The sequence below is a fragment of the Muntiacus reevesi genome, chromosome 11 (assembly GCF_963930625.1).
Source record: "Muntiacus reevesi chromosome 11, mMunRee1.1, whole genome shotgun sequence".
Lineage (NCBI taxonomy): Eukaryota > Metazoa > Chordata > Mammalia > Artiodactyla > Cervidae > Muntiacus > Muntiacus reevesi.
Genome location: NC_089259.1, coordinates 34,409,410 through 34,422,084, shown reverse-complemented (window position 1 = coordinate 34,422,084; position 12,675 = coordinate 34,409,410). Strand labels below are relative to the sequence as shown.

At 46.1% G+C, this 12,675-nt stretch overlaps 2 protein-coding genes and 1 pseudogene across 7 annotated transcripts in view; 2 read left to right on the top strand and 1 right to left on the bottom strand.

Moving 5' to 3' along the window:
* Positions 1 to 2,224, bottom strand: part of CENPJ (centromere protein J) — a 39,480-nt gene extending 37,256 nt beyond the window's left edge. For 2 of the 3 annotated variants that reach the window (XM_065902248.1, XM_065902250.1), the window contains exon 1: positions 1,911 to 2,224. The gene's annotated coding sequence lies outside the window, so the exon portion shown is untranslated. The remainder of the gene's footprint in view (positions 1 to 1,910) is intronic. The other variant, XM_065902249.1, reaches the window with a different exon arrangement.
* A 1,853-nt stretch (positions 2,225 to 4,077) lies between these two features.
* LOC136144534 (uncharacterized protein C3orf26 homolog pseudogene) lies at positions 4,078 to 6,525 on the top strand (annotated as a pseudogene).
* The window catches only part of PARP4 (poly(ADP-ribose) polymerase family member 4), a 76,409-nt gene continuing 67,906 nt past the window's right edge, over positions 4,173 to 12,675 (top strand). The window contains exons 1-2 of one of the 4 annotated variants that reach the window (XM_065902456.1): positions 11,452 to 11,499; positions 12,217 to 12,668. In XM_065902456.1, coding sequence (XP_065758528.1) covers positions 12,568 to 12,668 — 101 coding nt within the window. In that variant the 5' untranslated portion in view covers positions 11,452 to 11,499; positions 12,217 to 12,567. Of the gene's footprint in view, positions 4,365 to 11,383; positions 11,551 to 12,216; positions 12,669 to 12,675 lie in introns of those variants that run through there. The other 3 variants (XM_065902459.1, XM_065902457.1, XM_065902458.1) reach the window with 3 other exon arrangements.

Sequence of the window (12,675 nt, the reverse complement as noted above, 5' to 3'; positions counted from 1 at the left end):
AGAGTTGGACTATAAAGAAAGCTGAGTGCCAAAGAATTGATGTTTCTGAACTGTGGTGTTGGAGAGACTCTTGAGAGTTCCTTGGACAGCAAAGAGATCCAACCAGTCCATCCAAAAGGAAATCAGTCCTGAATATTCATTGGAAGGACTGGTGCTAGAGCTGAAACTCCAATACTTTGGCCAACTGACTCATCTGAAAAGACCCCGATGCTGGGAAAGATTGAAGGTGGGAGGAGAAGGGGACGAGATGGTTAGATGGCCTCATTGATTCAATAGACATGAGTTTGAGTATACTCTGGGAGTTGGTGATGGACAAGGAGGCCTGACGTGCTGCAGTCCATGGGGTCACAAAGAGTCGGACACGACTGAGCGACTGAACTGAATTGAGGATTAACAGAAACACACGACTTCATATAAAACAGGTAAACAAGGATCTACAGTATAGCACAGGGAACTACACTATCTTGTAATAACCTAGAAAGGAAAACAATCTGAAAAAGAATATGTATGTATATATAACTGAATCACTTTTCTATTCACTTGAAACACAACACTGTAAATTAACTACACTCAAATTTCATTTAAAAAAAAAAAAAAAAAAAGTAGAAAATGTTCCTCCCAGACTGACAAGTGCATTTTCCCTCCGAGACTTGTCTAGATGCACTGACAAGGGTCATCACCATTGTGATGCAGTACTCAGATGTCTGCATCTGAAACAGAACAGGGCCCTGTGGTCCTTGCCCCGCAGTCCTCAGTTTGCCTTTTCTCAGTTTTTGTGGAAAAACTTCGGCCAAAGAAAAAGTTCAATCAGAGAAGTAAGGAAAAGCAGAAGCAAAGAAAAGCAAACAGGACAAAACAGCAACAACTTAAGTCATTAAGCAAAATCAAGGCCCTGTAGTTCCTTGTCATGGGATAGTGATAACATTGTATATTGCGAGCCATTCGAGCCATTCGGGTGAGCTGTCTTAGAAAGATTAAAACTCCCACCAGGTGGAAGAAGTTAACTCCATGATGACCAGCCAGACACTAGCCATGAAACAGCTGCTACAATTCTGAGACCTGGCCTTGACAAAATGTGAACAAACTGACTCTGAAACTGAAGATTAACTGTACTTAAAACAATCAAGATGACTCCAATCAGAAGACCGTCAGGACGGATTTCAAGATGACTGTCAGAACTGACTGTGCTGTTTCTCCACCTAGGTGCCTCCATTCAACTAATGGAGGCAGGTGGGGAAAGTCCTATCTTTCCACAAAACTTGACTCTTTATTGGCTTTGAGCAGTGAGCAGGTGGACCCCACTTTGGGTAATACATCTTTCCTCCACCTATAAAAGAAACTGCTTTTCACCGCTTCATTTCAATTTCATTACTATGATCCTGAAAGTATATTTACTGTCAGCATGATGCATAGAAATCCTGTTTTTTCCCCATAACCTGTTATTTATTATTGATACTAAGGCCTTGGTAAAGGAAGCATACTCAGTAAAATGCCTAGAAGGATTATCAGAATGTGAACTCGGATTTTTCTATTATCAAAATCTGTTTGAAACAAACGGACAGCCTTAATACCACCAAAAACTGCCACACAAGCATTCTTTAAAGCACCGGGGGAGGAGTTAAATTATCTGCAACGCGAGGCAGAAAATGTAGATGCAAACAATTCAAACCCACCCTCAGGTCTTGAAAACCAACTGATTACTTAGGGAGGTGAATTTCCGGTCTCCCAAAGAACACGTCCGTCATAGAAGCCCACCGACCCACAGCAAATCTTTCAAACCCAAAGCTTTGAATAACCTCGGAAAAGGGCACCCCGCACCGCCCCTCCGCGCCGACTAGCGCGCCCCCAACTGGCCGAGCCGGTCGCTCCGCGCGCCGCCGGCCCGCTCGGATTCAGGACGGCAAACTAACCAGCTCCTTAAGTTCCTCCCCACAAGAAGTCCAGCTCAGAGGCCCGCGCCCCTCAAGCCTCTCAAGCCAGAGCCGGAGAAGGTGCTGCTGCACTTACAAACCACCCGCCACTGCCGCCGCCGCTCCGCCCGCGGACCCAAAGGCTCCTGGAAAGTGTAGTTCCTTCGGCCCCTCTGCGCTTGCGCGAGCGCGCCGTCGGACACACGCAAACTACAACTCCCAGAGAAGCCCGGAAGACACCCGTTAGTGGGCGCTCGCGGCCAGGCACCTTCCGCCCAGGCGTGGGTTCGGGGTCGGAGTAGTGGGCGGCTAAGCAGCGGGGAGATGGCTGCCGCAGAGCACTTCCGGGTTCGATCGCCGCCCCACCCCCCCTTGGCCTTTGAAAACGTCGCTGGCGCTCTCGCGAGAAGTGAGTCTTCTCGTCTCTGGAAACACGCGTCTGTGGATGATCTGATCGGTGGAGGAAACTTTTTTGCCAAGATTTCTTTGGTTTTTGTTGTCTTTGCCAGGCGGGACCGAGTAAAGGAAAGGAGGGCAGTCGGCCACACTATTTCATGGCAAAGACAACCTTGTGATGAATTCACTGCTTGTCTTTATCGCTTGTCTTTGCTGCTTAATACGTAATTGGCCATGTGAGCAGTAAGTGTTGAAACTATGTTATTTTGAACACTGGCGTGCAAAGCTCGAAATTTTTTTTTTGTTTGTTAATTGCCATCGCAGAGTGCTGCGTAGAAGCGGACTCAACAATGCAAGGTAGCATTGTGTACACAACTTGGGCTTTGTGCCTGTTTATAAACATTTAAAGAAATCAAACGAAGTGCCATTTGTAACAACCGGTATAAGAAATAAACTAGCGCCTACTGCTGGCCCTGCACGACAGTACAGGGCAATAATGGAGAGACAGTTGTTGGGGCAAGGAATGATAACTGTATTCCAAAAGCCAGAAAACAGAAAATGGTGTACTTGGGCCCCTAAAGAACCATCTTGGCAGAGTTAGACTTCCGACTTTTTTTTTGCACTAAAAGCCTCCAGAGGCAGGGCAGAGTGGTAAAGTCACCTACTCCTGGTTCTCCTCAGCGTCTGGAGAAGATGTGTTAATTTCTTCCTTAATGCAGTCATTCAGGGGTGGGCCTGGTCAGGATGTTTCTAGTCAGGGAGCTTGAAATGGGTGAAAACAAATATTCTGGTACAAGTTCTACAAAAACAAAGGTACTTTAGCTAAACAAAGGTATTTTTGCTTAATACCAATTACCTGGAAGGCAGTGTTCCCAGAGATGAGTCATTATGTATAATTTAAGCTGGCAGGCAGAGGAACCAGAGATCAAATTGCTAACATCTGTTAGATCATAGAAAAGCAAGAGAGTTCCAGAAAAACATCTACTTCTGCTTTATTGACTACACCAAAGCCTTTGTGTGGATCACAGCAAACTGTGGAAAATTCTTCAAGAGATGGGAATACCAGACTGACCACCTTACCTGCCTCCTGAGAAACTGCTATGCAGATCAAGAAGCAACGGTTAGAACAGGACATTGAACAATGGACTGGTTCCAAATTGGGAGTACATCAAGGCTGTATGCAGAGTACATCACGGGAAATACTGGGCTGGATGAAGCACAAGCCGGAATCAAGATCGCTGGTAGAAATACCAATAACCTTAGATGTGCAGATGCAGAGATCTGCAGATAATAACCTTTATGGCAGAAAGTGAAGAAGAACTGAAGAACCTCTTGATGAAAGTGAAAGAGAGTGAAAAATCTGATTTGTAACTCAACATTCAAAAAACTAAGATCATGGCATCCAGTCCCATCACTTCATGGCAAATAGATGGGGAAACAGTGGAAACTGTGACAGACTTTATTTTCTTGGGCTCCAAAATCACTGCAGATAGTGACTGCAGCCCTGAAATTAAAAGATGCTTGCTCTTTGGAAGAAAAATTATGACCAACGTAGACAGCATATTCAAAAGCAGAGATATTACTTTGCCAACAAAGGTACATCTAGTTAGAGCTATGGTTTTTGCCAGTAGTAATGTATGGATGTGAGAGTTGGCCCATAAAGAAAGCTGAGCACCAAAGAATTGATGCTTTTGAACTGTGGGGTTGGAGAAGACTCTCGAAGTCCCTTGGATTGCAAGGAGATTCAACCAGTCCATCCTAAAGGGAATCAGTCCTGAATATTCATTGGAAGGACTCATGCTGAAGCTGAAACTCCAGTACTTTGGCCAAGTGATGTGAAGAACTGACTCATTGGAAAAGACCCTGATGCTGGGAAAGAAAAGGTAGGAGGAGAAGGGGACAACAGAGGATGAAATGGTTGGATGGCTTCACTGACTTGATGGACATGAGTTTGAGCAAGCTCCAGGAGTTGGTGATGGACAGGGAAGCCTGGCATGCTGCAGTCCTTGAGGTTTCTTGGAGTCAGACACATCTGAGCGACTGAACTGACTGAAGCTGGTAAGCAACATCTTTTTAGTGATTAACTTGTAATAGAATATGAAAAGATTCTTTCCTATTACACTGCTGCTGCTACTGCTAAGTCACTTCAGTCGTGTCCGACTCTGTGCGACTCCATCCCTGGGATTCTCCAGGCAGGAACACTGGAGTGGGTTGCCATTTCCTTCTCCAATGCATAAAAGTGAAAGTGAAGTTGCTCAGTCGTGTCCCACTCTTCAGGACCCCATGGACTGCAGCCTACCAGGCTCCTCCATCCATGGGATTTGCCAGGCAAGAGTACTGGAGTGGGGTACCATTACCTTCTCTGTCCTATTACACTACCACTGAGTTAGTTTTAAAAAATAGGGACTTCCCTGGTGATCCGATGGCTAAGACTCCATGCTCCTAACTGTAGGGAACCCAGATCGATCCCTGGTCAGGGAACTAGATCCCACATGTCATAACTAAAAGAATCCACATGCTGCAACCAAAACCTGGTGCAGATAAATAAATAAATACATATATTTGTTAAAAGATTACTTTAAAGACATTTTTGTAAAAATTGGGCTTCCCAAAAGTGTTTTGCTAGCTACTTCAAAAATAGTCCTTCTTCCCAAAATCTTTTTTTTTCTTTCTTTTTTTAATTATGGATGAGAAGTCAAAGCCCAAGACGTCCAAAGTCACACAGCTAGATGCCACACAAGGAACCAAATGCTCATCCTCATTTATTACAGTCCTTTGGCTTGAAAGCTTGCCCAACTCTTATTTTTTTTCAAGTGTGTATCTTTTCAAAATAGTTACAATATTTACTACTTTTTTGCCTATATTTTATTCTTCTATTCTAATTCAGTCTAAGTATCACATTGGTTATTGGTTGAATAAATTAGTCTTTTACTACATTCAAGTCGTAACTGACTTTTAAATCAATGTTATATAAATGTTCACCTGTAGCCCAGGTAATTTTCAAAACTGCCCACTAAGCTTAAAGATTCTTAAAATCCATTGCAAGGTGGAAGGGGGGTTTCTGAGCAGAGGCTCTGCGTGCTGCAACGCCCGCTACCCGGCTCTGAGGCAGCGCAAATCCCGGCTAGCGCCTGCTCATTCCTGGTGGCCCGCCACGGCCGAGTCCCGCATGGAGATGGCAGTCGACCTTGGAGACGAGTGGTGGGAGAACCAGCAGGCAGGAGCAGCCAGCAGCCCAGGGCATCAGATGGTGAAGGAGGAGGAGACACAGAAATCGCGCAGCAGGAGACAGCTCCAGGTCCTGCCCTGTCCAAGAAAACCAAACCGCCTAAAGAATGTTTCTTGATACAACTGAAGGAAACAAATGAAGATGCAGCCAAGACCAGGAAGAGGAAAAAGAAGAAAATTACTGATATTCTTGCAAAATCAGAGCCAAAACCAGGGACACCTGAAGACCTACAGAAGCTGATGAAGGACTATTATAGCAGCCGTCGCTCCATGATTGAATTAGAAGAACTAACCCTACCAGACTCCTGCTTCCTCAAGGCCAATGATTTAACTCATAGTCTTTCATCATATCTAAAAGAAGTCTGCCCCAAATGGGTGAAACTTCGGAAAAACCACAGTGAGAAGAAATCAGTCCTGATGCTGATTATCTGTGACGCTGCCATCTGAGCTCTGGAGTTCATTAGGTCAATGACTGCATTCAGAGGAGACAGCAAAGTTATGAAATTATTTGCAAAACACATAAAGGTCCAGGAGCAGGTAAAATTGCTGGAGAAACGTGTAGTACACCTGGGTGTAAGAACTCCAGGGAGGATTAAAGAACTCATTAAACAAGGTGGCCTTCATTTGAACCCCTTAAAGTTTTTGATTTTTGACTGGAACTGGAGCGATCGGAAGTTGAGAAGGATGGTGGACATTCCCGAGATAAGAAAGGAGGTTTTTGAACTTCTGGAAATAGGAATCCTCAGTCTGTGCAAGACAGAATCTTTGAAGCTGGGCCTTTTCTAAATCTGGACCCTAATGAAAAGTCCTGTTTTCCTGCTGGGTATGTATGGCTCTGGCCCATTGCAAGCACCTGGTAAATACCAGCTATTGTTTATTAAGTTGACTGTATCACCAGATGGATCACTAGGACTCTTAGGTGGGGATTCTTTTACAAAATGAATGTGTCCTTTGCCAAATCCCTTGTGTAATAAAGCATCACTGGCTTGTGTGTGAAAACAAAAAAAAGGTGGGAGAGGGGAGGAACTGCCAGACAATGAAAAATATTGCATCTTCAAATTTTGCTGTAGAGAAAAGTCAGACTAAAAGCTCCCACAAGGGATTTTAGCCACAAATTACCCATTCTGATACAATCTTTTATGTCATCACTGGAGGCAGGAGGGCACTGTAATATAATGGCTAATGGCCCATGCTTTGGAGTCAGGCAGCCTGGGATCAGAGGAGTTCTGTTCTCAGAAACTGTTCTCATCTGCAAAATGGGGATGATGATAACATACTTGGCCTTCCCAACTGTGGTTCCACGTCTGTGGAAAAACAGCGGGGAAAAAAATTACACAAATTTCCAAAGAGCAAAACTTGAATTTGTTGTGCACCAACAATTCTTTACTTACATGGACAGAAGAGCCTGGCAGGCTACGGTCCATGAGGTCACAAAGAGTCAGACAACTGAGCAACTAACAGTAGGCCTGAACACTACAATTATAGAATTTACATAGTATTTACATGTACTAGCTATTATAAGTAATCTAGAGGTGATTTCAAGTATAGGGAGGATCTAAGTAGGTTACATGCAAACACTATACATTTTATATGAGGGACTTGAGAATTCAGGGATTCTGGTATCCATGGGAGTCTTGGAACTAGTCCTCCATGCAAACCGGGACACAACTGTTGTCTGCTTCATGAAATTATCAAAAATGTTAGATCAAAAGACTATGTCTAGGGAGTTCCCTAGTGGTCCAGTGGTTGGTTAAGAATTTGCCTTCTAATGCAGGGGATGTGGGCTAAATCCCTGTCAGGAAACTAAGATCTCACATACATAGGCCCTTAGGGCCTTAACTAGAGAGAAGCCTGTGTGCCAAGGAAGAGCCCTGCATGCCACAGCTATGACTTGACACAGCTGTACTTAAGTAGTAAAAAATACATATATTTATATATATGTAAAAGTATGATATTTACCATGTGTAAAAATTTAGGAAATTTTTTCACTTCTTAAAACCACCATACTGAAGTATGACTGACATACAAAAAGCTATATATAATACATATAACTTGATGAGTCTAGAGAAGTCCTCACCCAAGAAGCCATCATCACATGTATACCATAAACGAATCCATCAAGGCACTTTCAATTTTAAGACTTCCAACTGTTGATGAACTCAGTTTGTCTGCCAAAGTCCAGCTTGATAGGTCATGTCAGATGGTTCTGCAAGATATAAAAAAATATGTAATTCTCAAGTCAATTGGTAAGAATACTCTTTTAATTGGGCATGAAAAATCTTCAGAGAGTTGAGGACTTTTCTTTGCTAGCTATGATAGGAGTGACCGCTCTGTCCAGAAAGGACAGAATTTCAGGCCTGGCTGTGGGAGGCTTCCCATGCTGATGCTGCTGTCCAGGCTAGAACAGGTGACCCCAGCAGGAGATGGAGGGACCTGAGAGATGCAAGTACCCAGCCCCTAAGCAAAAGCAAGAAAAGCCACAGCCCACTTTACCCGTGGGAAGTACAGTTCCTCACTCAGGTCCTTAGGCTCAGATTTCCAGAATGTTACCTCAGTAAGAAAATTTTTAACAACTACGTTGGATGCAGAAAGACATCTTTAAAAAAAAAAAATCTTGTCATTTTAATATGGATAGAACTAGTGCTGGTGGGTTGGGCTTGCAGCAAGAGGTCATGGAAACCTATGAGTCTAAACAATGAAGGGATTATCACATGCACTACATTCTAGAATGTCTGCGCAATAATGTGGAGTAGTTAATAAAGAGAATTCTAGCCTGAATCTGCTGGGATCACAGCAGAGCAATACAATGATAGTTACGACTTTACTGTAATTATTGTCTGATGGTTCTTGACGCATTCTATGGGTTTTTATGCTTCAGATCAACTTGCAGCATTCTATGGGTTTTAAATGTTTTATTACACATTTTTAAAGCAGCAAATTTACCCTTCAGAAATAAGATTACTGATTCCAGGGAGGGGAGATCAAGATGGCAGAGTAGGAGGACACAGAGTTTGCCTACCCTTACAAACACATCAAAAATACATTTACATGTTGAGCAATCCTCACTGAAGACAAATTGGAGACAGACAGCCTTGTAAAACCAAGCCTATAAGAAAGATCCACACAGAATCAAATAGGAAGGGAAGAGAAGTAATTGGCTCAGGACCTGCACCCTGGAAGGGGACACAAAAGAGGAGAGAGATGACACAGGCCTGAAGACCTTTCCTGGGGAAGGGGCGGTTTTAGCCACTATTGGGCACCCTAGTCCTGGTGTCTGACAGTGGGAAGACATACCCCCTTAGGTGGCATGAAAACCAGTGGAACTAATAGGAAGGCTATAAGAACCCTAGACTCCACCTGTGAGGGACACGCACAAGCCTGCTTACTCCAGAAACAAGAGGAAGCAGACCGATGCTGCCTGGGTTCTGCTGGTTTCCTAGGACCGCCCCAGCACACAGCCCAGCACACACCCACAGCTCCATGTTAGGGTAAAGGTGCAGCACCTGAGGCGACTGCAAGACTGGGAGGCACAGAACAGGCTCAGACCCCTAAACGGGATAGGGGAGGGATTGGTGCACTTGCTGAGGAGCACATCAGAGGCAATGCAGCTCTGACTGGTGCTGCAGCCCATGCCAGCCACCTGTTCTAATCCCACCTGCTCCAGCCCTGTGCTCTTGAGAGCAAAAGAAGGGCCCTGTGCCAGATCCTTGCAAGGGTGGGCAGACCACCCAAGTTAAGACTCCCTCAGATCAGTTCCTACCCTCACCCTATTTAAAGAACCAGGTTGCCCCAGCTCCTGGAGCAGGGGCACCTGATGTTTGTTTTCACGTCCTCTTACTGCAGCACAAAGTCTGACCTCATCAATTTCTATCGATAAGGAGTCCAAGGGGACTTCCCTGGTCATACAGTGGATAGGAATCCATTTGCCAATGCAGGGGACACCGGTTCCCTGTCTTGTCTAGGAAAATCCCACATGCCTTGTAGCAACTAAGCCCATGCTCCATAACCAGAGAAACCACTACAATGTGCACCCCAACATAGAGTAGCCCCCTCACCACAACTACAGAAAAATCCACGTGTGACGAAGACCCAGTGCAGCCAAAGATAAAAATAAACAAACATTTTTAGAGAGTCCAAGGATCCCAGTCTATAACATTTATACATCTGCTTGTTTGCTGTAAACCTTTGACTATCTTCTAGGATCTAGTTAGGTAGTTTCTGACAGGTTTTGTCAAGTTTTAAAAGATGTTTCAAAAATAAATTTAAGAAACTGTTTTGGGACTTCCCTGGTAGTCCAATGATTAAGACGCCGAGGTTCCACCACAGGGGGATAAGTGTTTGATCCCTGGTCAGGGAACTAAGCTCCCACATGTTGCCCTACACAGTTCCCCAAAATTGTTTTGCGGTAGGGATGGACCTTGTACCATTTTTGCTGATGTTAGCTAAATTGATTCTCACACAATCTTGTAAGGTAGGGGCCCTGAACCTTTGGGATCTAATGCCTGATGATCTGAGGTGGAGATGATGTAATGATAATAGAAATAAAGTGAACAATAAATGTAATGTACTTGAATCATCCCACCCCTTCTGTGGAAAAACTATCTTCCATGAAACTGGCCCCTGGTGCCAAAAATGTTGGGGACTGCTGCTGTAAGGTAGCTTGTCCATAATCCCCTGGGAATTAAGTAGTAAAGTCAGGGTTCAAATCCATATTCTTTCTTCATCTTTTTTATTCCCATTTTATTCACTATTTGGAGAATTTTATCATTTCCCATTAGGTCTGGCTAGTCAAAGCTATGGTTTTTCCAGTAGTCATATATGGACGTGAGAGTTGGACTACAAAGAAAGCTGAGTGCCGAAGAATTGAAGCTTTTGAACTGTGGTGTTGGAGAAGACTCTTCAGAATCCCCTGGACTAAAGGAGATCCAACCAGTCCATCCTAAAAGAAATCAGTTCTGAATATTCACTGGAAGGACTGATGCTGAAGATGAAACTCCAATACTCTGGCCACCTGATGCGGAGATCTGACTCATTGGAAAAGACCCTGATGCTGGGAAAGATTGAAGGCAGGAGGAGAAGGGGACGACAGAGGATAGGATGGTTGGATGGCATCACCAATGCCATGGATATGAGTTTGGGTAAACTCCTCGAGTTGCTGATGGACAGGGAAGCCTGGCGTGCTACAGTCCATGGGGTCACAGAGTCGGACACGACTGAGAGACTGAACTGATCGCCCCTCTACTCAGTGAGTGGCCAGCCCCTCCTCTCAGGAATGGCACATTGTTGTCCTTATTTAGTCCATAAGCCCTGTCTGACTCTGTGCGACACACCCCCAGCCCCGCACACAAACACACCCTCCCCGCTGGACTGCAGCCCTCCAGGCCCCTCTGTCCATGGGATTCTCCAGGCAAGAATAACTGGAGTGGGTTGCCATGCCCTCCTCCTCAAGGGGTTCTTCCCGACCCAGGGATAGAACCTGGGTCCCCAGAATTGGTAGACCGATTCTTTACAGTCTGAGCTACCAAGGAAAACACCTATTTCTAATTACTCAGTAACACTACCAAGAACTACAAACTCTGAGAATCCTGCACTAAAATTAGCCTCATGTTTCCCCAATCTCAAATCCTCTCGAAATTGTTCCTTTCCCGCTCCGGAAAACTGCCCTCCTTCCTCAGGCAGCACCACCACCGCTTTCCCCAAACTCGAAGTTTGGAGTTCTCCTCATATCCCAAATCCCGCCTGAAAGATGAAAAATGAGTCCTGACCCCGGAAGAGCCTAGCGCAGTCCTGTCGCCGTCCGCGGCCCTGCCAGTCCAGGGCGGCGCCGGAACCCCAGACCCCGGAGAGGGACGCGCCCGGAATCCGGAAGCGCCCGGACCCGGGAGTCCCGAGACCTGAAGCCCCGGGAGTTGGAAGCCGAGAACTCGGGGCTGCCAGCGCCCGAACTGGCCGGAGCCTCAGGCAGGTGCGTGAACGCCGCTGCGACCGACCGGTCGAGCCGGGCAGTCAGCTGAAGGTACGGGGGAGAGGCTGGGAGGGGACCGCGCCGACCGTCTGGGGAAGGCTGGGCCCAGCCCCGCGCCACCGGCCTGCAGACGCCCCCGCTGCCCGTGCGCTCTTGCGGGAACGCGGGCGCGGCGCCGGCCCAGGGGACACTGGGCAGGGCGGGCCGCCCGGGTGCCTCGGCGTGTCCCCAGCTCGGAAAAGTGAGCAGATGGAGATAGAATTTAGTTTCTCATGTTTTTTGTTTGTTTGATTTTAATAGTTTTTTCTTGTTTCCAATGTGCTAACCAGGCTTTCTCCTGAAAGTTAGATTCCAGAGAAAGAAACTTGCCTAATAGTGCATTTTGGTGACTAATCAGGGAATGTAGCCCGACCTGGCGGGTGACGGGGAGCCCTGGACGGAAACGGGGAAGGTACCTGAGTCCAAAGTGGAAAGCCCGGAAATGAGTAGCTGACGCCTTGGGAAAGCGCACGGATGTGGGTGCAACAGACGGCTGCCCTGTGTGGAGCCGTGATGTGCTCTGGGGCGGACACAGTGCCGCAGCCTTTGCCATTGCAGGGGTTTTAACAGTCCCATTAGAGAGATGCGGAATTAATGACATTTGAGCCCAGAAATGCAGGTAGTGTCAGAAGGGTTTTGGGGTTTTTTGTTTGTTTGTTTGTTTTTTAATACTCCTAGGCTTAAATTCCGGCTTCCCTGGTGGCTCAGACAGGAAATAATCCGCCTGCAATGCAGGAGACCCAGGTTCAATCCCTGGGTCAGGAAGATTCCCCTGGAGGGGGCATGGCAACCCACTACAGTATTCTTGCCTGGAGAATCCCCATGGACCGAGGAACCTGGCGGGCTACAGTCCACGAGGCCGCAAAAAGTCTGACAGGACTGAACGACTATGCACAGTACACAGCAGGCTTTAATTCATGCTTGGAAGTGAGCCTCTTGCTCCCAGATGCATCCATGGTTTCTAAATAGAGACGGGATTTGTGAGGGGAGTCCTGGAGCTTCTTTGGACCTGAAGCTGAACTGGGCCTGATGGATGGAAGACACCTAGAGCTCACATACAACAGAGCAGTCGCCAATGAAGATGTGAGATTGACTTCATGTGGAGAAAGTTTGAGGAGAAGAGACGGTTGGTATGTG